The sequence below is a fragment of the Radiomyces spectabilis genome (genome assembly GCF_025331425.1).
Source record: "Radiomyces spectabilis strain NRRL 2753 chromosome Unknown BYT42scaffold_12, whole genome shotgun sequence".
In the NCBI taxonomy this organism is placed as follows: Eukaryota; Fungi; Mucoromycota; class Mucoromycetes; order Mucorales; family Radiomycetaceae; genus Radiomyces; species Radiomyces spectabilis.
In genome coordinates, this window is record NW_026251937.1 from 86,978 (window position 1) to 109,703 (window position 22,726).

The 22,726-nt window shown below is 43.9% G+C and overlaps 8 protein-coding genes across 8 annotated transcripts; 3 read left to right on the top strand and 5 right to left on the bottom strand.

Moving 5' to 3' along the window:
• Window positions 1-16: 16 nt before the first annotated feature.
• BYT42DRAFT_616892 (2-dehydropantoate 2-reductase) lies at window positions 17-1,400 on the bottom strand (the record flags this gene model as incomplete). The annotated part of the gene is made up of 6 exons (XM_051572122.1): window positions 17-185; window positions 268-477; window positions 533-788; window positions 872-1,030; window positions 1,154-1,309; window positions 1,370-1,400. The coding sequence occupies 6 exons, from the start codon at window positions 1,398-1,400 to the stop codon at window positions 17-19; spliced, it is 981 nt and encodes a 326-aa protein (XP_051419922.1).
• A 290-nt stretch (window positions 1,401-1,690) lies between these two features.
• On the bottom strand, window positions 1,691-2,701 carry BYT42DRAFT_502098 (regulator of chromosome condensation 1/beta-lactamase-inhibitor protein II; the record flags this gene model as incomplete). Its single annotated transcript, XM_051564809.1, has 1 exon — window positions 1,691-2,701. The coding sequence occupies one exon, from the start codon at window positions 2,699-2,701 to the stop codon at window positions 1,691-1,693; it is 1,011 nt and encodes a 336-aa protein (XP_051419923.1).
• Window positions 2,702-4,191: 1,490 nt separating this feature from the next.
• On the top strand, window positions 4,192-4,509 carry BYT42DRAFT_481231 (RlpA-like double-psi beta-barrel-protein domain-containing protein-containing protein; the record flags this gene model as incomplete). Its single annotated transcript, XM_051563686.1, has 1 exon — window positions 4,192-4,509. A coding segment is annotated over one exon (318 nt), but the record flags the coding sequence as incomplete, so codon positions are not given.
• Window positions 4,510-9,454: 4,945 nt separating this feature from the next.
• Window positions 9,455-11,194, bottom strand: BYT42DRAFT_502433 (eukaryotic translation initiation factor 2 subunit 3; the record flags this gene model as incomplete). Its single annotated transcript, XM_051564829.1, has 5 exons — window positions 9,455-9,512; window positions 9,596-9,935; window positions 10,045-10,861; window positions 10,946-11,007; window positions 11,104-11,194. 5 exons carry the CDS (start codon window positions 11,192-11,194, stop codon window positions 9,455-9,457), a joined length of 1,368 nt encoding a protein of 455 aa, XP_051419925.1.
• A 1,340-nt stretch (window positions 11,195-12,534) lies between these two features.
• On the bottom strand, window positions 12,535-13,994 carry BYT42DRAFT_581939 (S-adenosyl-L-methionine-dependent methyltransferase). The gene is made up of 4 exons (XM_051569643.1): window positions 13,631-13,994; window positions 13,524-13,563; window positions 13,394-13,454; window positions 12,535-13,322 (listed from the first exon to the last, which is right to left on the bottom strand). Exons 1-4 carry the CDS (start codon window positions 13,878-13,880, stop codon window positions 12,723-12,725), a joined length of 951 nt encoding a protein of 316 aa, XP_051419926.1. The 5' UTR covers window positions 13,881-13,994; the 3' UTR covers window positions 12,535-12,722.
• Window positions 13,995-14,059: 65 nt separating this feature from the next.
• BYT42DRAFT_84663 (leucine carboxyl methyltransferase 2-like protein) lies at window positions 14,060-15,914 on the top strand. The gene is made up of 6 exons (XM_051572865.1): window positions 14,060-14,308; window positions 14,373-14,461; window positions 14,537-14,661; window positions 14,725-15,150; window positions 15,217-15,365; window positions 15,432-15,914. The coding sequence occupies exons 1-6, from the start codon at window positions 14,238-14,240 to the stop codon at window positions 15,562-15,564; spliced, it is 993 nt and encodes a 330-aa protein (XP_051419927.1). The 5' UTR covers window positions 14,060-14,237; the 3' UTR covers window positions 15,565-15,914.
• BYT42DRAFT_595172 (UAA transporter) lies at window positions 15,642-17,114 on the bottom strand (the record flags this gene model as incomplete). The annotated part of the gene is made up of 5 exons (XM_051570826.1): window positions 15,642-16,118; window positions 16,179-16,319; window positions 16,393-16,483; window positions 16,561-16,825; window positions 17,024-17,114. The coding sequence occupies 5 exons, from the start codon at window positions 17,112-17,114 to the stop codon at window positions 15,642-15,644; spliced, it is 1,065 nt and encodes a 354-aa protein (XP_051419928.1).
• Window positions 17,115-18,640: 1,526 nt separating this feature from the next.
• Window positions 18,641-22,450, top strand: BYT42DRAFT_473712 (Fusaric acid resistance protein-like-domain-containing protein; the record flags this gene model as incomplete). The annotated part of the gene is made up of 6 exons (XM_051563588.1): window positions 18,641-18,777; window positions 19,007-19,569; window positions 19,663-19,840; window positions 20,003-21,054; window positions 21,133-21,392; window positions 21,476-22,450. Coding segments are annotated over 6 exons (3,165 nt in total), but the record flags the coding sequence as incomplete, so codon positions are not given.
• Between the last annotated feature and the right edge of the window lie 276 nt (window positions 22,451-22,726).

Sequence of the window (22,726 nt, forward strand, 5' to 3'; positions counted from 1 at the left end):
TGATAACCGACTCTTTTTACAACTGAGATTTTTTGGATTCCATGGTATGAGCATTGATGGCACTGGCCATGTTGTAAATTGTCTCCAGGTGAGGAATATCGACACCTTTTTCTTTTGCGCGACGCACCGCCGTACCAAGAATAACTTCGACTTCCATGGGAGAACCACGTTCCAAATCCAATTGCCTAGGAAAGCGAAATGAAAGCAAACCAAATATCAGTTGAAAAATCCGGGGATGATGGGAACCGTTGTTACTGCATTTCTTACATGGACGGCTTATAATTTTGGGCGGTTTTCTCTGTTCTTTCCAACATGATTTGCGTCTGTTCTGCTACGTCAAAATCGTATCCCATAGCGCAGGCGGCTCTCACAACATCGCTGATCAGGTTTTTCACCGTGGCAACGGCATTCTCGTTGCGCAGCAATTCCGAGGTGTTCATACCCGTAATTGCACACACAGGAGAGAAAGAGGCATTCCTAAATCCACTATTAATACTGAGAGTAATAAGACAGAAAAAAAAGTGCCAAGTACCAGAACAATTTTTGCCAGCGGACGCGTTCAACATCATCGACTTTCTGAACCTCAACGTTTCCCTTTTCCAGTAACCCGATGAATTTCTCACGCTGTTGCTCCGAGTCTACGGGGGCGGCGTTATAACGACCAATGACCAGCGATTCACCCCCGCCCATACGAATGACACCGGGCTCCACCTGTGAAGTGCCAATATAAGCGACAATCGATACAATGGGGTTCTTTGGAAAGGCAGTGGTAATTGGCTCTTCAATGCCTGATCAATACAAACGATAGGGAGGTGAGGATTGAGTGATACATGATTTTTACCCAAACTGTCGGTGCGGGAAAATCCGTTACCTAAGCCGTTTTGCAGCAAGACGATGGTGGTGGTAGGCGAAACAGCCGGTGCGATCAGTTCAGCCACATTGTAGACTTCAGGCAAAGCTTTCAAGGTGACCAGGATATAATCGAAAGGTTCCTCGGAGGCGGCAGCAGCTTCAGACACCGTTTTCACCACTAATTCGGATCCAAGATCCAAATTAAAAAACAAATTAAAAATAGATTCACATACTCTATGCTTTGGACAGATCCTTCATCGCTACTGTTACAGGGAGGATTGAGTTTGTAGTATCCACATACCGTGATCAGGTCGGAAGATGGCTTGTCCAAACTTTTTGGAATCGATATTGAAACCGTTGGACTTGACTACTTCATAGTTGGAGCGGCACACCGCCGTAATATTGCACGATTGCGACAAGCGCCAAGAATAAATAGCACCCACGGCACCTGTGCCGACTGCAAGAGAGACACTGAGATTAGTTAGGGGATAGATGAGTGGAAGGCATGGCTACGGACCTGTGAGGATTCGAGCAGAATGAATTGTCATTGTAGAATGAGCACGACGACTGACGAAGCAAGCAGCGGTTATTTTATATTCCAGTTTGGAGACTGGACTCCGACGACGTGAGACATGAAATGACAGATTTCTCGCTTGAGCGTGCATATGGACATGACAATTCCGTAAAAAGATCGAGGAACTGATAAATAACATGATCTTATTACTACAAAAAAAAGGTACGGTTTCTAGAAGAACAAGAAGAATATGAGGAGAATAAATGCCCAAAGCAGCGATATCAACGTTCGGAGATCATTTACACATGTGTCATCTTTGAAACGTTACACCGTCAGTCCGATCCAAGAGGTTGCACATCCTGCAGCAAGCAATACAACTCGATTCGACGGTAAACCAGCCAGTGGTATGGGCGTCTTCACTGTAGGATCCTCTTCCACACCGCAGTTACCATGCTCATTCCAACCCCATGCAAGGACTTGACCTTGTGTTAGTGCCAATGCGTGTTCCGAACCACAGACGAACAGTTGCACATTGTCCAATGCCTGCAACTGACCATGATCGTTCCTTCCCCACATTATTAAACGATCCGCGCGATCCAGAGCCGCCGTATGATGCCATCCCGCAGAAATATCAGTAGCATGGATTGCCAAAGGTACCGAACTTTGGCCATATTTATCGGAACCAAAAGCATAGACCGTCCCTTCTCGACTTTTCAACACCGTATGCATGTGCCCGCATGCCACTTTGGCGATCGGTTCAGAAAAATTCCAGGCTTGCACGGGCCGTATACTTTTAGGATAGACCATGCCGCGATCGGGACCAAGCTGGCCATGGCGTCCCCAACCCCAGCTGTAGACTTGACCGTGACCATCCAAAGCCACGACATGACGCCAACCACAGGCGACAGCGACGATATTGGAAAGCTGTGCATCGATTTCAATCGGAATGTCGCTGGACATGGGCAGTTCTCCACACTTGGCTGACCCAAATCCGTAAACGCGACCCTCTTCGCTCACTGCAATGGTAAAAGCCCAGCCACAAGCCACGTCTCGCCACCGGTGTTGTCGCAACCAAGCCGGTCGCTGAAACTGGTGCCAACTTTCGCTGTCGGACTGGGTATTGGAGAGTCTTGGTATATCGCCCCGTTGTGAAGCGCCCGTCAGGTAAATCTCGCCCTGACATGTCAAAGCAGCGGCATGATTGCCACCACTTGCAATTTTTATTATCGACTGATTCTCAGGTAGACCGAGACAAGGGGTGAGGATAAAGGTATCGTCCGTGTGACCGATCCCCAGTTGGCCGTTACCATTGGACCCAAAAGCATACACTTGCATTGCCATGGTCGTCGGTTGACTGGGAGCCGCGACCATTTTTTCCCAAAAAGTGGACCAGACCCCAGATGCGGCAGTCAAAAATTTCAACTCACGTGAACTAGGCACCTCTTGCCAAGCGCTCGCGCACATAGTAATTCCAACTTTTTAGTCCAACTGCGCACCTGGTTTCTCATAAAGAAGAGACACGATTGGTCAGAGTGGAATGTCCGCCGAACATTGTTATTTAGAAAACCGTAATCCACGAGAAAAGACTAGAATCTAGCTAGCTGAACTAGAGTCCCAAAGGGAAAGCGTTTCTCCAAGTCGCCGATTGAGCGAGAAACCAATAGAATGGGAAGAGTTAAAGTGACCCGTTGGGTCAGATTATTTTAAGTCTTACCCAATAGAAATGTATTTGAACCTGAAAAAAATCATCAGATATGCAGTTTGCAATCGAAGTTTGAAATTTTTTTTAACGTTGATCAGTGTATCCGCAAGGGATCTACCATTGATCAAGAAGTATATCGCTGATTATCAAATTAACGACCAGACGATCGTTGCGGTCTCGAAATTTTTAAGCAGGGATATTCAATGAATGCCAGTGCGGACTCTTATCTATCGGAACACGCCTATTTGTCCCACCATCCAATTAGCCTTTTTTTTTCGCTTCTCCCATTCGTTTCCCCTTTTTCTTCATTATTCATAGTATACTTTGATCGTTTTCAATGAAGAGGACAGATGTCAATTGCACCATATCAGCAGCGTGCATATGAGCAAAGATAGCATAAGGGGGATTCGGAAACACGACAATGCTCGACATGGATTTTTCCATGATGCAACGTGAAAAACAAAAACGCTGTGGATCCAGACTACCAGAAGCATCATTTGTGTAACATCGAAACCAACCACCCAATGTCTAGATCGCCTGTCAATTAACAAAGGATCAGGGACATCCCATACCGGATCTAGTTAGTGGGATGATAAGATGCCACCCTGCTCTTAATATCAATCTGCGGTTATTGAAAAAGTAAAAACTTTTTTTTTCAATGGATCCCAAAGGGCCCACTCCAGAGTGGTATAAATAAGCAATGAATGCTCACAGCTGGTTTTTTTATTCCTCATACCAATTCATCATTTCAATGTTCCGCATTCTCCTTCTTACCCTTGTTCTCCTGCAAGTCATCACTACTGCATTGAGTGCAGCCATTCCTCCCCAGAACCGCAACCTTGAGCTGGCCTCCAACGCGGTCTCTGTTCCCATGTCGATGTCCACTGGTATGGCCGACTCTGCTCGCGATATCAAGAAGCGAGATAGTGACGATGACGATGACGATGATGAAGATGAAGATGACGATGATGACAAGAAGAAGCATCACAAGCATCACCATAAACATGACGACGACGACGATGATGATGATGAGGATGATGACAAGGACAAGGACAAGGACGACGATGATAAGAAGGACGATGATGACAAAGACAAGGACAGCGATGACGATGATAGCGATGATGGTAAATCCTACCATGGTACCGCTACTTGGTTCAAGCCTGCTTCTGAAGGTGGTTCCGAAGGTGCCTGCAGTGGTGAAGAAGAAGATGATGACTCCAACATTGTGGCTTTGAACGCTGATCAGTACGGTGGTGACAGCAAGTCTTCCTGGTGCGGTAAAAAGGTGTCTATCAAGGGTCCTAAAGGCGAAACCACCGCTAGAATCACTGATGAATGCCCCGATTGCGATGAAGGCGATCTCGATCTGACCCCGGCCGTTTTCAAGAAGGTCGTTGGCGACATGGATATCGGCGAAGCTGATATCTCGTGGCACGTTGTTTCTTAAATATGTACTCTGTTAAATTTGTTCTCTTGCTGGATAAGAGACTCTTGTTTCAATAAATAGTTTCATTTGCATTACACTTCACACATCAATACATCAACTCCCTCTCATTTCTCAAAAAACTATTTGATCTTTATCGATGCATCCACTCGATTTATGATAGTTTATATTCATCACACATTATTTTCTCGAGATATGTGGCCGCGCGTCACTTTACACACTTCACTGATTGATATTACCTTGGACTTACAAATATGGAGTAGCTTCTGGTGCAAATTGAGTTGCACCTTAACCCGTGTAAATGAATTTGAAATGCATGCATCACATCTCAAATTACGATAATTTTTACACCCTCTACGCTGCTGAAGCTCGTAATAAACCAGCAATAAAATGTAAAGTTATTATGGATACGTCAATGGTTTATAGAAGATGTTGTCAAGAAGAGACGCACAATGATCTGACAGCAAGTTTTGAGGATATATCGAGCATACGTGCATGGTAATACAAACCTTAATTAGGTGGCACCAAAAACTTGTTCCTTGCATATGTGTTACGAAATTTGACAGCTACTTCTTGTCATTCGCCATCAGCAATGGTTTTGTGTTTTTTAACTTCCCTTGAAAGTGAAGGCTTAGTCTAATCAGTTAAATTGGTCTGAGATGAAAATTGAGACTTGATATTGTCGGCCAAAAAGAAAAAGAAGAGGAGCATTTTCGACCTACTTTAGTCTTTGTTGAATGTTCCTTGCCATTGCCAGGAACGGATATGAAATATCACGAGTACCGTACAATAGGTGTTTCTGTATCCACGGCGAGCTGATCGTTTTTATTCAGCAGTGATGTTTTTAAAGGCTGTCGACTGACACGGGAAACATGTACCTTTGTTTCCAGGGCATGATCACGAGATATGCTATCAAATAACACCTAAATTATATGCATCAGTATCATCCTGTAATTTCAACCCGCGAGTCCATTATGGAAACGCATCAGATCTATCAATTGATCAGCTCCCCGCTACTGTATCTTGAAATACATATGAGCGGAACTATTCCAAATGGACCCAAAACAACGTTCCAGGCACTTTTGTGCGTTGATATCTATTTACTCTTCTTTACTTTGGATCATATTTCGTTGTAGCTCTTAACAAGCCGTACACCCGCTGTGCAATGGATGCCGCCTGCCACCGGAGGCCGCCCTCTTACATTGAGCGACTTTCGTCAGACAAAAAGCCTAACGCATACACGGCATAACCTGGACGAGAACTCTTGACGGAACTTCGGTATATTAATGACAACCTTATGGCAATACCATGCGTCGTGATTTGTTTCTGAACACGCGCAAAGCAGCACTGGTTCCCCCCCTCAGTTCCATCCCGCCCAGGCTATGATAGATCTACAAAGATGTGTGGGTATGTTGGGTATTTAAAAAAAATGAGTTAGTAAGCTCTTTGATTGATTCAAATTTTCGTCAAGATATTTTACCTTTGTTATTTGAGTTTTCGATAGCCATTGATCGCTTGACATGACTTGGATTATATGACATTGAAAAAAAGTTTGAATTAGTATACGTTCATTACATCATAGCAAAGGAAAAGAAATTGGACTTGCCTTTGAACCAAATGGTGTACCGGAAAAAAAAAGATGAATACGGACCGCCAGGTAAGCTTCTTCTTCGATGCGGAAAATAAACTTGCTTCCAGGGACAGTTAAGCGATGGATCGGTGGTGTCAGCTTGAGCAGGCAAAAAAATATTGACGTGGCCAGAAGTGACGGTAATTTCGAGCTGGATTCCAGATATCGAGAGTCCCCCGAATAAAAAGAAGAAAAACAAATAAAGTACATGATGATAAAAAAAAACAATGGTCGCGTCAGTAAAAACCTCCTAAAAAACCCTGTGGGAAAAAAAGAGGAAAAGACTGCGAAAAGAATATGTACATGAAATATAAATACAAAATACAAACTATAAACTACAAAATAAATAATCGGGAAGACATCTCGAATACCATATGATGAGAAGCAATCCAAAGGAGAGGAACATGAAGAGGACACGTAAGCGTTTTCCTGATTAAAAAAAGAGCCACACCACCAACGATGGCCTTTTACGTCATCCGATTTCGCCAGATGGATGAATGGATGGATGGATGGCGAGAGAAAGTCAACTTGTAGTATCCAGAACTTGTCAGGCGAAAAGAAAACGGAAACCGGAAGCTGGAAGAAGGATGGAAGTAAAGGAGAGGTAAGTCTGTTTTGCCGGAGCAAAATCGATGGTAGACCACTCGACGCTTACCTTTTTGAGGATGGTGGTCAATTTAACCAAGTTAGGTACACGGGATAAGAATGGGCTGGATGATGGATGCGGATGGGATCTTGATACAATGATAGTGAGGTTTATCAAGCAAACAGAAAGAGAGAGAGAAAATCAAAAGAAGAAAGATAAAATTGAAGACCAAAATATATGATTTCCCATGGATGAAACAATAGTCACCCTTCTGATGCATGAATTCATAGATCGAAGCACGTCTGCTTATGTATTATTCGATTCATTGAAAATTCAAAGAGAATGAAAGGACATATACAGTATAACTGACAAAAAAAACAAATCAGATGATGCTACAGAAGAACGCCAGTCGTATCATCAACCACTTTTCTTCAAAAAGAGCTCTACTCACATTTTTATTCGAAAAACGACGATACTCTGTTTGACCAGAACTGGTGCAAACGGCATCTTGCTGCTGATTGTTTCGCCTATTACCGTGGAAGTGGGTAGCGAGGCATGGCTGAAAGATGAAAAAAAGGTTTAACAGGTCCTGATAACTTAGTGTAGATCATGTGTTTTACACCAACTTATCAGGACCTGTTAATTCTTTTTGCACCTTCTTTTTTTTTGTCTTTCAGCCATGCCTCGCTACCCACTTCCACGGTAATAGGCGAAACAATCAGCAGCAAGGTGCCGTTTACGCCAGTTGTGGTCAAACAGAGCATGTCGTCTTCCAAATAAAAATGTGAGTAGAGCTCTTTTTGAAGAAAGGTGGTTGATGATATGACTGGCGTTTCTTTTGTAGCATTATTCGATTTGTTGTTTTTTTTGTCAGTTATACTGTCATTTATACTGTATATGTCCTTTCATTCTCTTTCAATTTTCAATGAATCGAATAATACATAAGCAGACTTGCTTCGATCTATGAATTCATGCATCAGTAGGGTGACTATTGTTTCATCCATGGGAAATCATATATTCTTGTCTTCAATTTTATCTTTTTTCTTTTGATTTTCTCTCTCTCACTATCATTGTATCAAGATCCATCCGCATCCATCATCCAGACCATTCTTATCCCGTGTATCTAACTTGGTTAAATCGACCACCATCCTCAAAAAGGTAAGCGTCGAGTGGTCTACCATCGATTTTGCTCCCGCAAAACAGACTTACCTCTCCTTTACTTCCATCCTTCTTTTAGCTTCCGGTTATCTTCGTTTTCTTTTCGCCTGACAAATTCTGGATACTACAAGTTGACTTTCTCTCGCCACCCATCCATCCACCTGGCGAAACCGGATGACGTCAAAGGCCATCGTTGGTGGTGTGGCTCTCTTTTTAATCAGAAAAACGCTTACGCGCCCTCTTCATGTTCCTCTCCTTTGGATTGCTTCTCATGATATCGTATTCGAGTTGTCTTCCCGATTATTGTATTTTTATGTTTCATGTACATATTCTTTTCGCAGTCTTTTTCTCTTTTCTTCTCACAGGGTTTTTTAGGAGGTTTTTACTGACGCGACCATTGTTTTTTTTATCATCATGCACTTTATTTGTTTCTTTCTTTTTATTCGGGGGACTCTCGATATCTGGAATCCAACTCGAAGTTACCGTCACTTCTGGCCACGTCAATATTTTTTGCCTGCTCAAGCTGACACCAGCGATCCATCGCTTAACTGTCCCTGGAAGCAATCTTATTTTTCCGCATCGAAGAAGCAGCTTACCTGGCGGTCCGTATCAACTTTTTTTTTCCGGTACACCATTTGGTTCAAAGGCAAGTCCAATTTCTTTTCCTTTGCTATGATGTAATGAACGTATACTAATTCAAAATTTTTCAATGTCATATAATCCAAATCATGTCAAGCGATCAATGGCTATTGCAAACTCAAATAACAAAGGTAAAATATCTTGACGAAAATTTGAATCAATCAAAGAGCTTACTAACTCATTTTTTTTAATACTCAACATTCCCACACATCATTCTAGGTCTATCATAACCTTGGGCGGGACGGGACTGAGGGGGTCCATAAGTGCTGCTGCACACATGTTTGGAAATCATGACTGTACGGTATGCCAGAGTATTGACATTAATATACCAAAGTTCCATCAAGAGTCTCGCCCAGGTTATGCCGTATTGCGTTAGGCTTTTGTCTGATGAATGTCGCTCAATGTAAGGGGGCGACGTCCAGTAGCAGGTGGCATCCATTGCACAGCTGGTGTACGGCTTGTTTATGTAGCAATGTAGTAATAGTAATTTGTTTCTGATCTTAGTCTTTTACAACGGTGGTGGGTGCTTTCTATGGATTTTTTAGCTACCACTGCTCATCCAAATTTCAGGTCCGAAAGCCATAGGCAGCAGCATACCTGATCGTCACTCAAAGATGCGATCAAAAAGTCGTGCACCAAGGTCATTGACCAGCAAAAGGGATACCAACTCACCTGCATGTTGGAAGAAGATGTGATGGAAGATCTGTCGAATTTCATCGGTATCATCAACTCAAAATGGCCCATCCGAGAAGGAAGTCATCACGTCAGCCGATACACATGTTTAGAAATCGCGCATGTTTTAACACCTTAGATCTTGTAATGCAATACACATACACAAAGAATGAGAAAAGAGAGAAAAAGGAAAAAAAAAGGAAAAAAGAGAAAAACTTTTTATCTATCTAGATACATGAAGATGATTGTATTGAAATTTAGTTTGGTTCAGCTTCCAAAACAGTACCACGCTTAATCTTGCCCCAACCAATAAGACTGCAAAAAGATAGCAAAACAACATGAGTATAATGTGGCCCATTTTTCGTATATATGCAAATTCAACAAGAATAGCCACTTACCGCCAATGTCTTTCAATCTTTCGAGATAACGCGACCTTGTCACCAACGTCGGTACATGTGGGACCGGTAAGCACGATCTTTGCCAAATCTGCCTTGACGCCTACTACTCGGCCACCAGTGGAGACGGAACCAATATTGACCAACAACAATTCACCCTTGGTAAGTTTTGCAACCTTGGCTTGTTTCTTATCATCTGTCTTGACACCAAGCAATCGGCGTAACAAGAAATATGAGATTTCCAATTCAGTGTAGATAGAAGGAAGGGTGCCGGGATAACCCAACACTTGACCAACAAGACGATCACCACGGCAAAGAGTAGGATCCATTTGTGTACCAACACCTAGATAACACAAGGCGATAAGTTATTTTCATGCATGATCTTTTTTTTTGTCATCCATTCCCTTTTACACAAAAAAACCGACCCACTTGATCTCCAGAAAGTCACTTACCAATCAAACCACCAGGAACAGCAAATTGCAATTGATTGCTTTCAGTGGCGAGGGTCAAAATCTTGGACAAGATGGGTCTGGCACGAATCTTGCCTTCCTGATCTTTGATAATGACACCAGGACGCACTTCGATTTCGTCTCCAATCTTCAACACACCCTTCAAAATTGAACCACCAGCCACGCCACCTTGCAATTGGTTGACGTCGGCACCGGGCTTGTTGATATCAAAGGAACGAATGACAATAAGGCGAGGATCGGCGGTGAAATCACGAACAGGAATAGGAATCTTCTTGGTGATGTATTCGTTGATAGCGTCAATATTGTATTTAAGCTGAGCAGAAATGGGAATGACGGGGGCGCCGTCGGCCACGGTACCCTTTACAAAGGCCAAAATATCGTCGTGCTGTTCTTGTGCTGCTTTTTCCTTGACCAAATCAACTTTGTTTTGCAAGATGATGACGTGCTTCAATTTCATAATTTCGATAGCAGCCAAATGTTCAGAGGTTTGAGGTTGAGGGCAAGATTCGTTACCGGCAATCAGCAGTAAGGCGGCGTCCATGACAGCGGCACCGGACAACATGGTCGTCATGAGAATGTCGTGACCGGGACAATCGACAAAGGACACATGTCGAACCAGTTGCATCTTGCCGCCACAACCAGGACGTTCGCAAGGAGGATGATCTTCCTTAGAGGAAGCGTACGATCGGTAACATCCAGGACGGGGACATTCAGGATTTTCACACTTGTAAATCTTGGCATTGGCGTAACCCAACTTGATGGTAATATTTCTTTCCATTTCATTTTTGAAACGAATGGTCTATTGACACAAGTCAAATGAACATTAGCCACGGAATGGGACAAATCGACTACTTTTTTCTTCTTCTTGGTCGGCTCAACTTACCTGGACTCCAGAAATGGCCTTGACGACCGTCGATTTACCGTGAGCTACGTGACCAATAGTACCTATTTGATTGAAGCCACATTAGTCAGTCTTTTTTTTTTTTTTTCTTCATGTGCCTTTTCCAAAGCCTCCCGTCCCAGTTCCTCTTTCGCACTCACCAATATTGATAGTCGCCTGCTTTGAGATGACCTCTGGTGACAAAGGCGTCAATGTAGAGGGATCAATATTTAAAACTGCAGTTTCCGCCATATTGAATACTAGAATAAGAAAATGGAATAACAAGGAGGCATTAGCGATGCATGTTTGACTTGGGTCATGGTGTCGTAATCCAGTTGTCCAGTGCCACCATCGCGGCTACTTACAATAAGTTACTTGTGTATTGCCAAAGATGAGAGAACAAGTTTACGCAATCAACAAATACAATGGAATCAGAAAAAGCAAAAGTACAAGATTAAACTTTTTTTGTTCTCTTCTCTTTTTCTACAGTGGTCCCAAAAGCACTTCCAAACCAAACGATCCAGTCGCCACCACATTACAAAACAGAAAAAAATTTGGCAGTCACGTGCACCTTCGCTGAAATCTTACGTCACAATCGGGATCAGCTTTTTTTTTTGACGAGTTGCCGCTCAGTTACAATGCCCGGGAAGCTTGGAAGGGACGAATCTAATCCTCATTGCTATGTGGCCTGCTTGTGTGCAATACCAACTTTGGAAGGATAAAGTGTGTTCATTTGATTTTTTGATATTTCTACAGTACACTGCCGTCATCTGGATTGTGAGCTTTTCACTGAGACTTGAGCAGGATTCGCCTAACGATCTTCAACCATTTTGAGTGTTGTGGTCTAGTATCTTCTTGAACTGCTTATCACATAATGTATCTATGTGACTTCGTCTACGTCGTTTATCTGGTGGACTTCTTGGTGGACCTGAAAGGGACGATACCATTGATAGATTATTTTGAGGGTTGCTAGGGGCAGCAACGATGACATTTTGTAAGAAAAAGACCATGTGATCTCGAAATAACGCATGACAGGCGCATGGAATATACGACGAAAAGAACTCCGCAGCATGGTTGATATATTGTAATAGCTTTGATAAAGTGCTATTCTTGAAAGACCTTTAAAAAAGGACAGCGAATCCATCGAAGTGGGGTATCATATCCACAATCAAGCCTGATTTCATTAGCAGCAATGCAATTCAATTTAATTCTTTTACTTCTGGGTATCGCCAGCGTGTATGGTCAAGGTGTTGCTCGACGTGGAGAAACGTGCCATGTGCGAAGACAGAATAACAATATTGTGGCGAATCGTCCTTGTGCGGACGGACTCGTGTGTGCTGGTTTTGGTCCTGCCGTAGTGTTTCCTCCGGGAGGCGGAGCTCCTAGCCTCAACTATAATCTGTATCGTGGCATTTGCATCCGTCAAAAGGATATCGAGCAATAATATCGTAAAGCTTTTCAGGAGAATCCTTTCCCATCGCCACTTTTGTACTTCTTATTTTGAAAACTGTAAAAGCCAACGAATTGATGAAATAAAAGGATTGCAAACCGATAATTGAGCTTACCATCGTACCATCGCGGCAATGGTGTATATGTATGACAATTTTTTTGTTCAGAAACGCAGTATGCTATTTCGCTTTTCTTTTTTGACATGCTTGCTTGTCTGTTAGAATGACAAATATGATTTACGGTGGAACATTTTTTTAAATGAGAAATGCATATGTGCTTATTTACAATCTATCAATGTCTATCTTTTTGTAGGTCAAAGGACACGGGATCATTAAGCGCATTTTCTTAACTTGACAAGAAAGGCTGTATGGCCCCGCACTTCGAAATTCTTCGGTCGGCAAACCCAGGCACCAATGTTTTTTGTGCCTTGCATTTCCGTGTCCTGTTCAGCCTGCCGTTTACGGATGACCGTCGGCCGCACTTCCCATTCTTTCCATTCCGTGTCGATACAGGTTTCCATGGCAAGCGGTAAGGATTGAACGGCATCCAGAAGGTCCAGTACTTGAGTCATGTTCGGAAGATAGCATACCAGAAATCGGTCGTTCTTCAGGTACGGGATGACACGTGGTAGCTCTTCTACCGGTTCCGGCATGTCAAGAACAATGCCGTCATAAATTTCCTCTCTCTCGCGAAGGGTGGATGATAGCGTCTCGCCTACCGATCCAAGATGGAAGTGGACCGTGTCGCGGTAACGACCCCGCCGAAATCGTTCAACATGCTTTTGCGCAGCACGCGAATGTTGTTCTCGTACGTCAAAGGTGTCAATCCTTCCGGCTAATCCCACAGCGCGGGCCAAATACAGTGTGAGCGATCCATTGCCTGTGCCGGCTTCAAGAATACGCTGATCGGGTTCCAGATCCAGCAACTCGACCTAATTTCCTTTCTTTCGCTTAATAATGCTCGTCAGGCTGATCCGATTCCTAGGTTCTGTTGCTCACTTACAATAGTGGAAGCATCCTTGGGATAGATAGGCGTACAAGCGCGTGGAACATTCAAGACGTATCTATTTTCGGTGATACAGCAATGTAAGGCTTGCTGTGGCTGATGCAGTATTGCGGATCTCATTACTTACTCATCAAGCGTCGGGAAATGAGCCATATAAGCCGCCGTTGCTAAAATTTCACCCATGCGTCAGAATGTTTGAATCAAAGAGCCATTGTAAAAAATGATGTAGTTTACCAATGTTGGTACGAACGATGGCGCGAGGTGATTGACCGATAATGTCGCTGTGAGGGACGATGGCTCCTCTCAGATCACGTTTGGCATCAGCTTCCAGAGGACCGACAAAATACTTCTTATTGGACTTTACGTTTCGAAGTATACAGAAATCGCCGGCTTGGAAAGTACTTTGATATGCCCTTTGTATGGAAGAATTTAGGCTATGTGGCGAGGAAAAGATTCTTCGGCACCATCCGAAAGCACAATTCATCGGATGAGTTGTGAAAGATTATTAACCAAAGCACCAGAGAAAAAAAAATTTACTTGAATTTTCTCAATGGGTATCCGAGAGATCGTACCCAAACCACTTTTTGTATGATATAAGATTCTCATAAGAATTATTTCATTCTGATCATTTACGTAGATCGCTGCTTAATTATGCATATATATCTTGTATGTTCCTTTCTGCAGTTGATCAAAGAGCGCTTCTGTGACAGCACCTCGTTGTCTTGAGTAAAATTTGATTGGCGCGTGAACCTCAGGGAAGTCCCGCTTTTAAGCACACTTCTTCCACGCAACACTTTCTCTATACCCGCTGTCCCCAATTCATTTCAAATCGACTTGAGGAATGAGAGAAGATCCAGAAACCTATGACACCGCTATTCGAGCAACCAATGACGATGCTACGATAAGCAGACTGTGAGCCCTTTTTTCACAGCAGCATCAAGTTCCTCCCACTGCATAACTTACCAGGCATGCTTAGATCGGCCGTTCGATTAGGTTACTTTTCAGATCCTTTTGTCCATTATTTTGTTCGACGCCCCATCACACGTTCTCCCATTATTAACCGAGGTAATGGACGCGACTCACCGTATCCAAATAAGTAGCAAGACACCACTGATAATTCGTTTCCTGCAAAAACAACAGGATCCTATATTCGCAACTTTGCCCTCAACAGTTTATTGCAACAGTTTATTGGCATACCAACCGATAAGAAGAAGCAGATTGTTTCTCTGGGTGCAGGTTTTGATACTCGATATTTTATGCTCCAGGTAAAAAAGAGGACGAAGCTTATCACAAAAAAAAGTGGAATCAGTGATGGATTGAGCCCATAGTCTGGACAACTCGGAGGAAATGACCGCGTTACGGGCCAGCTACACCGCTATTTTGAAGTGGATTTTCCAGAGATTGCTATGAAAAAAGCCATGACCATCAAGCGCCATGCTGAACTGAACAAATGGCTTGGCGACCGCGTCATAGTGGAGAAGGGAGGCATGGAACTCAAGGGGGACGATTACAGCTTGATTGGCGGCGATCTTCGTGAATGGCATAATATCGTGCAGCGACTTTTATATCACGGCTTTGATATGAATGCCATGACTTTGTTCGTCTCGGAATGTGTATTTATCTATTTATCACCCACCGATTCTACGACGATTTTGCAATGGATCACCGACCATATTGAGGACGCCATGTTTACCTTGTACGAGCAAATCCATCCATCTGACGCGTTTGGCCAAATGATGATCCGTAACTTGCAAGTAAGACGTTGCTGTGTTACCGAGTCCCTTTTGTTTGGAAAATTTGACACCAGATCTGTCAATTAGTATCGGAACATTGAACTCAAAGGTATCCATGCCTACCCGGATCTATCGGATCAGGAGAAACGGTTCAAAGCGCTGAACTGGGATGGCGCCAAAGCCGTCGACATCAACACGATTCATGACAAATGCTTGGACAATAAGGAAAAAGGCCGGTATGTGCACAAAACAGAAGGAATGGTTGGGGTGGTCCAATAACGCCAGCGACGGTTAATTTTTAGGATGGCTCGATTAGAGATCTTGGATGAATTAGAAGAATGGCATCTGTTATCAGCTCACTACTGCGTTGCATGGGCTTACAAATCCGGCTCCACTAAAGAAGCATTTGCAGCGATCGACCTTTTGCCCCACTGAAACTCTCTCCCCACATAAAAAATATATACATATTGTAACTATACTTATTGCAACTGTGTCTACGAGTGAGCATCTTATTATTTATCTTTATCCTTTTCATCTGGTGAAGGAGTCGTGCGACTACTACCCTTCATCCCTGCATGGGTATAGATGAGGGTACCAAAAATGACGAGTGCCGTGCCGATTTTCGCTCCGATGCCGAACTCATTATCGAAAACGACAATTGAGATTAACAGGGACGTGAATTTACGTAGGTTGAGGACGAGATTCAGAGTCAACGAGGTTGCTACGGCGGTCATTCGGTTAACACCTGCAATACAAACGTATTGTGTCAAGACGTTCAACAACAAATAGCCCCAAAGTTTCGGGATACGGTAGGATGCTAAAGCGGTTTGGATGTTAGGTGGCAAAGGCAAAGATTCAAGGACGGAACCGAATCCAGGGACTTGACGAATGATGTGCGGCAGCGGTGTTGCCGTCGATCTCGAATACACGGACGCTTGTTTGATCAGATCGTTGTAAAACAGCAGAAAGAATGGAAGAGCAAGGAAATGCTAAGAATCGGTTTAAATACGCGAGTCTCCACTTGGCAGTTACCACATTGCATAACTTACTGTGTAGAATAAACCCTCTCGCCACTGTTTACCGTACTTTTTATACGTGACTTCTTGATACAAACCCATTCCAGCCGATAAAACCATGGCAATCACCAATAGCGCGATGCCGGTTAAAAACTCGGACGTGCTACCAGTAGTCTATGAGATCATGTACGACTTAATGAACTCGTCACTGTTTGCTCGAACTAGTCCTGTTGGATCTATCCATTACCTCTTCATTTTTTGGGGTGGAATTATCGATGGTAGACCAGATCACACCGATCGTAACAAACAAGACGCCCGCGATTTGTTCAAAGGAATATCTAGAACACGAACAAAAATGAGCCGCTGTTTTCTTTGTACGGTTTGGTTCTTCCTGACAGACAGACGAGGAGCTTACCTTTTCTTCAAAATCAATGCGCCCATGGCCATATTGATAATCAAGCCACCACTGCGGAAAATGATATGCAAAGGAACCGAAATGTGATATCCCAAAGCGAGGTTATTCAAAACCGAGACAAGGAAAAACAAGACGACCAAAAACAGCCAACGCGACAAGGGAACCACCGTCGGTTTAAGTCTTGGACCGTATCGAGTCCACGTCAATTGGTGCCGTAATCCTTCTACTGCAACAAAGACGAATTGGCCAAACGTCACCAAATGGCCTAGAGTAACATTAACGTAAGTCCCGAGTCAAGGAACCACATTCTGCTACTGGATACATACCACTTTTAGGTGCATCTCTATTGAAGAAGAAAGCATAAAGAATAGATTCCGTAGTAAGTCACAGTTCAATTGTCGCAGTAATGGACCTGAAATAAGTTAAAATTACGTGACCAAGACTTCCAATGCAAACACATTGCTGCAGCATCCACCAAAAATAAGGGACAATATAAGCGGCAACTCTCCAGTTGCCATGTGCAGCAATGCACTGCCAAATGTCGTTGAAGTCATAAAGAGAGCTAACTTGTAACATCGTCAATTGTATTCCAACGCTTTTTTTGGTAGTACCGGCTAAATTTTGACCGAGTCCCAGTTTGGAAATCGACCCTTCATCAGGATCATCCAAGAAATACGCAATCCATCTTGATATTGACGCTTTGGCGATATTGGCTTTATGACACCATGTGAAATCATTGGCAACCAGAGTAACACCTGCGAAACGTCTATTTTTACCATGGCTATCAGGCACTGGAGGCCGACCATATCCGCTGAATATCCGCTGAAATATCAAAGCTGCACGTACCTTCAAGAATCATACGTTATATGTTGGCTGTTTTGAAACGGGCATCTGTTAGTTTATGGTATGATAAAATTTAGAAAAAAAAAAGGTTTTTTACTCTACAGCCTCTGATCAGCCTCGTGCAAGATAAGATGCAAGCATGCAATACTGTAACCTCACCGACAGCGGCATATCCACTCACCTACCCGTTCTCAACTTTAAAAAAATTATGTGCGTCTTTCAAGGTTTTTTTTTTTTTTTTGCCATTTCGATTAGCTGTATTTAGGTTATAAGTTTATATAGTAAACAATATAAAATCAATAGAATTTAGCATCGACATTTTCTTTCGATCTCTCATTTTGTTATACCGTATCACTCAGTGCTTATTAAAAAGCGCGATGTCCGTTCGTCAAAGTTTAGATTAACATAAATAAAAATAAGAAAGGTGGGGCGACGCGTGAACAGGGCCAACCAGGCACGAACCGCAAAGGCGATAGATGATTCGTCTGCGAATCAAGGTTTTTTTAAGTTGAACGCGGTGGATCAAGCAGGGATTTTGCCATTTTTGAACAATTTAGTGTAGTTTTTGGGCATTCTGGAGTTTCCGGACCCAGATATTGATGCACCGATGTTATGATTTGCCGTCTGGAGGGGGATTGTTTTGATTGGCGGAGTCCCGCTTGTTAATTTCTTGTGGTTCTCTTTGTTGTTTGTGTCGTGATCCCTCCCAAAGGAAAATTGCCTGAATAGTGGATGCAGTCTGATCACGTTCACATAAGCAATAGCGCTCTCTTACATACACCGTGGGCATCTCCATCCGATATAACCTTTTGCTAAGGGTAGCCCCGTTGGTCATCGAGTCAGAATAAGTAAAGCTTGCTTTTTACTTTGACGACCAAAAACGTTGCCTTCCACCAATGGCTGTTATGATGTCACCATTGGACAAAAAAAAAAGGTAAGAGGGGTCGCAGGAGGTGCATAAATGTTATAACGTTAACGCTGCATGTTACTTCTTTTCAACCTCTTCATTATTCTTTAATTTCATTCCACCTATTTTTTTATTGCATTTATCTTTTGCTCCTTTGCAGGCATGAGCACCCGTCCGCACTCTCTTCGCCTTCCACGGAACGCAGCACCCATACCGTTTACATCCAATGATAATGACAATGATAAATCAAAACAAGACTCTTGTCGTTCGCTTTCTTTTATCCATGATGCGTCCTCTTCTTCCTTTGAACAACTATCGAAACAACTCGCAATATCGTGTCGGTCGCCTTCGGCGTACAGCGAGATTGAAGTGGTACTTGATGACGGTACGCTGCAACGACGCACCGTTTCGTTATCGACCATGCCTGAAGCGTATTACGACGATGACCAAGATGATCACCCTCCTTCGTCTTCCGAGACCGCCGATGAAGACTACCTCTCCACAAAACCCCATCGTCCTACCATGAGTACATACCAAGAAAGGGAAAGGTTAGGATGGTTTTAAGATTTGCCTGACTGGGAGAAGCACACTGTTACTTTTTATTGTTATTTTTATTTTTTCTTAACATGTTTGAGATAGACAGCCTGTGCTTGAAATTTCGCCATTACTTCAATATCCAAATCAGTCGTACAATAGCATCAATGGGAACACACCGTCTTCAAATTCTTCTTCATCATCTACCTCGAGTGACACCGACGCGGCTGATGCTTCACTCACGAATCTCAAGCAACGTACAGGATCCGAGAATCTGCCGTTCCCCCAACGCTGGTCCTCGGGCTGGAATCGACTGAAACGACGGTGCCAATCGTACCGGCAATATCTTCAAATAACTCCTGAACAACGTCTCGTTTTGAAATGCAGTTTCGCCTATTTTCTCGCTTCACTGTTTACGTTTATTCCGCGTTTGAACGCCATGGTGGGCCACAATCGAACGTCGAGCCACTTGATAGCGACCGCCACGGTGTTTTTTAATCCGGCCAAAACATTGGGTGGGATGGTCGAAGCAGCCGCGTACGGATGGGGTTACGTGATTTTTGCCTTGGCTATCTGCATGGGATCGATGGTCACAACGGATTTTTTCATTGATCGCCATTTTATTGTCACGGCGCATGCTATATCCTTGATGCTGTGGTTGGCTGGAGCCACTTTTGCCATCGCTTTTCTCAAGGCTCACTGGAATAAGCCTCCCGTCGCTACAGGTAACACAAAACAAAGCTGATGGGCCACCCCCATTCCCCTTTCATATCAACTCAGTTTATTCATCCCTGTAAACAAATCTCCGCATACGGTAGCCTCCAGCTTGTGTTTCATCATTATTTTCATCGTCGTTGTCCGCGAAGGATCGGCAAACAAGGGAGATTTCGATACAACCCGCATCGAACAGATTACCACCGCCGTAGCTACCGGCACCCTTATCACTGTATCCAGCTGCATCCTTTTCTGGCCGGTATCAGCAGCCAAGAAGTTGAGGTAATACCCTGAATTTGCCCTTTCTAGGATCTGTGGATGGACAAGCAAAAGAAAAAGAGAAGTTGAGAAAAAAGGAGCAACCCGGGTTTCGAATGGACAGAGGAGGAACAGAAAAAAAAAGACGATTTCATGGCAGTGATCTCATGTATTTCTGTATCATAGAAAAGATTTGGAAGCGACACTGATGTCGTACAAGGTGCTCCTGAAACTGCTGACCAAAACCTTCCTGTTGGATGATGATTTGCCAGAGTTCAAGGCCAATGCCACCCTTCAGAAAGCGATTGATTCGCATCGTGCCAGTTTCACCGCGCTTCAAAAATCCTTGAAAGAAGCCAAACTCGAAGTCGCATGGAACCAGGAAATGCGCGGTCGTGTCCCCGAGTATGACCGGGTCGTGACAAGCATGCAGCGTCTAGCTCAGTACGTTGGCGGTTTAAAAAGCAGCTGTGGGTTGCAATTTGAGTTGATGAACATTAAAAAGACCAAAAAGGGTTTTTTTCGATCTCGTCGGTCGCAGGGCAGCGCTCAGGGACCCAACAAAGCGTGGAATATCAAGGCCGGATACCGACGTCGACGACTTGAAGATGAAATGCGACGACAAAAGCTCATGCTCAGCTCGCCGGAAGACGACGCTCCGGAAGGATGGCCGCTGCACCGAACGCCTTCCACCGCCAGCGGAACCCCTTCCACGTTGCATGAATCCTCGGGATATATCCATGATTATACCGATACACGGCGAGATGGCGGTTTGATTGAATTTATCCAAACCATTCGACAACCACTCAAATCCCTTGCTTACACGTGCAAACAAACACTGCTTCATCTGCAGCTGTGCTTCTCCACCAAAGGCTGCATTTATGCAGACGAAACTGCACCATCGTTTGAAACACTAAAGACCAATCTCACCAAAGCCATTTCGTTGTTCGAAGTGTCACAACGTCAGGCCGTCGAACGGTTGCACCGACATCGCCTTTTCCACACACAAAGCGATCCTGGCTTTCCTTTGCCGCCTACGAACATTGATGTGAACGATGCCGACTCGTATGCTCCCGGCGAAGAAATGTTTTTGGTCTATTTTTTTGTCTTTAACATGATTGAGTTTGCGCGTGAACTGATCAACTTGGTGGAAGCCGTGGGCCAGCTTGCCGAAAAAGCCAAACGTCGCTCAAGCGTTTGGTCTTGGTTGAAAACGTGGCGATCCTTCACGTCCTCCAGTAAGTAATAGAATTGCATCAAAGGCAAAGTCACTAGTCCATAACTATTGTCGATTTCTGGCATTTTAACAGCAGAAGAACAACATCGCAAAGTTCCTTTGAAAGGCTTCATTCCCAACGAACGTCACACCGTCAATACGCTTCATACGCCACAACCCAAGACCCAGTGGCGACGTTTCTTTATTCGATTATGGTGGTTCCTGTCGCTTTTCAAAACCCAAAAGATACGATACGCCACCAAAGCGACCGTTGCCACCATCTTGCTAGCCGTTCCCGCGTTTCTGGAATTCAGCGGCGCATGGTTCCGTGAATGGAGAATGGAATGGGCGCTTATCACGGTAGGTATCCTTTTTCCTTTCCGGCTCCTTGTATACAGCATTTGAAAAAAAAAAAAAAAGAGACTAACCGATGCACGGCCTAGCTGATGGTGGTGATGACTCCTACTGTAGGCGGTACCAATCAGGTGGCTGTGTATCGTATTTTTTCCACAGTGTTGGGATGTTGTTCGGCCATGGTGTTGTATCTGCTATTTCCGGGCAACATGTACATTCTGCCTTTGGTTACTTGGTTATTCTCAATTCCCAATTTCTGGATCATTTTGAACCACAAGCACGGCAAATTTGGTCAATTTACGCTTCTTGCTTACAATTTGGTGATGCTAAACAAGTACAACGATCGTGAAGCCGACAGCATCGAGGTATGGCGTTTAGCACTGCAACGGTGCCTTGCTATTCTGGTCGGTGTCCTGTTTGGCTTGGTCGCCACCGCTTACATTTGGCCATATGAAGCTCGGGTCGAGCTACGAAAAGGATTATCCGATTTTCTGTTGCGACTTGGATGGTTGTACCAAGAACTGGTCTCTATCTATTCCCGAAAGCCGCATGCTCGACGCTCGTTTTTTCTGTTGGTCGATATCAATGCGTATGCTCCGGAAATGAAAGAATTGCCTTTGGAAGAACAACGGCGCATTGTGACCCGCATTTTTATGGATTTGGAACTTGGATTGCAACGTACGTTATTGGATCTGCATGCTTTGCTGGCCCAAACACCGAACGAACCGCGCTTGAAGGGAGCGTTTCCTGTGGACACTTACCGCGAAATGCTGCGGTCATGCCAAAATATTGTTGACAAGTTCTTGTCTATTCGGACCATTATCCTAAAGGATGCCTGGTTTGATGAAGTCCAGCGGGATTTCATCGCGCCTATTAGCCAGGAAAATCGGGAAATGATCGGCAATGTCTTGCTCTACTTTTACTTGCTGGCTTCCGCTTTACGTCTCAAGACGCCTTTGCCTCCCTACTTACCACCTGCTCGTAAAGCGTGGCAGTCTTTGATCACCCGTCTGCGGCAGCTTCCAGTGGTCCAATCGAAACAGATGCTTGAAAAGGATCACATCTATCTGTTTTATTATGCGTATGTTACCATGATGGATGATATCATACGAGAACTGGAAAAGGTAAAACTCAGATGACGGTTTTCAGTGAATGGAATGGTTCAGTCCAAAAAATTAACTCATTTGATGTTGCAGCTTGGTAGCAACATGTCACTGCTGTTCGGTACGCTGGTTCCTGAAAAACGATGGGACCAATTGTTTGAATCCTGGGATAACGAAGAAACTATCTCCAGTGATGTCCCCAACACACCTCTTACAATCTCCTGATCTTTTTTTTCT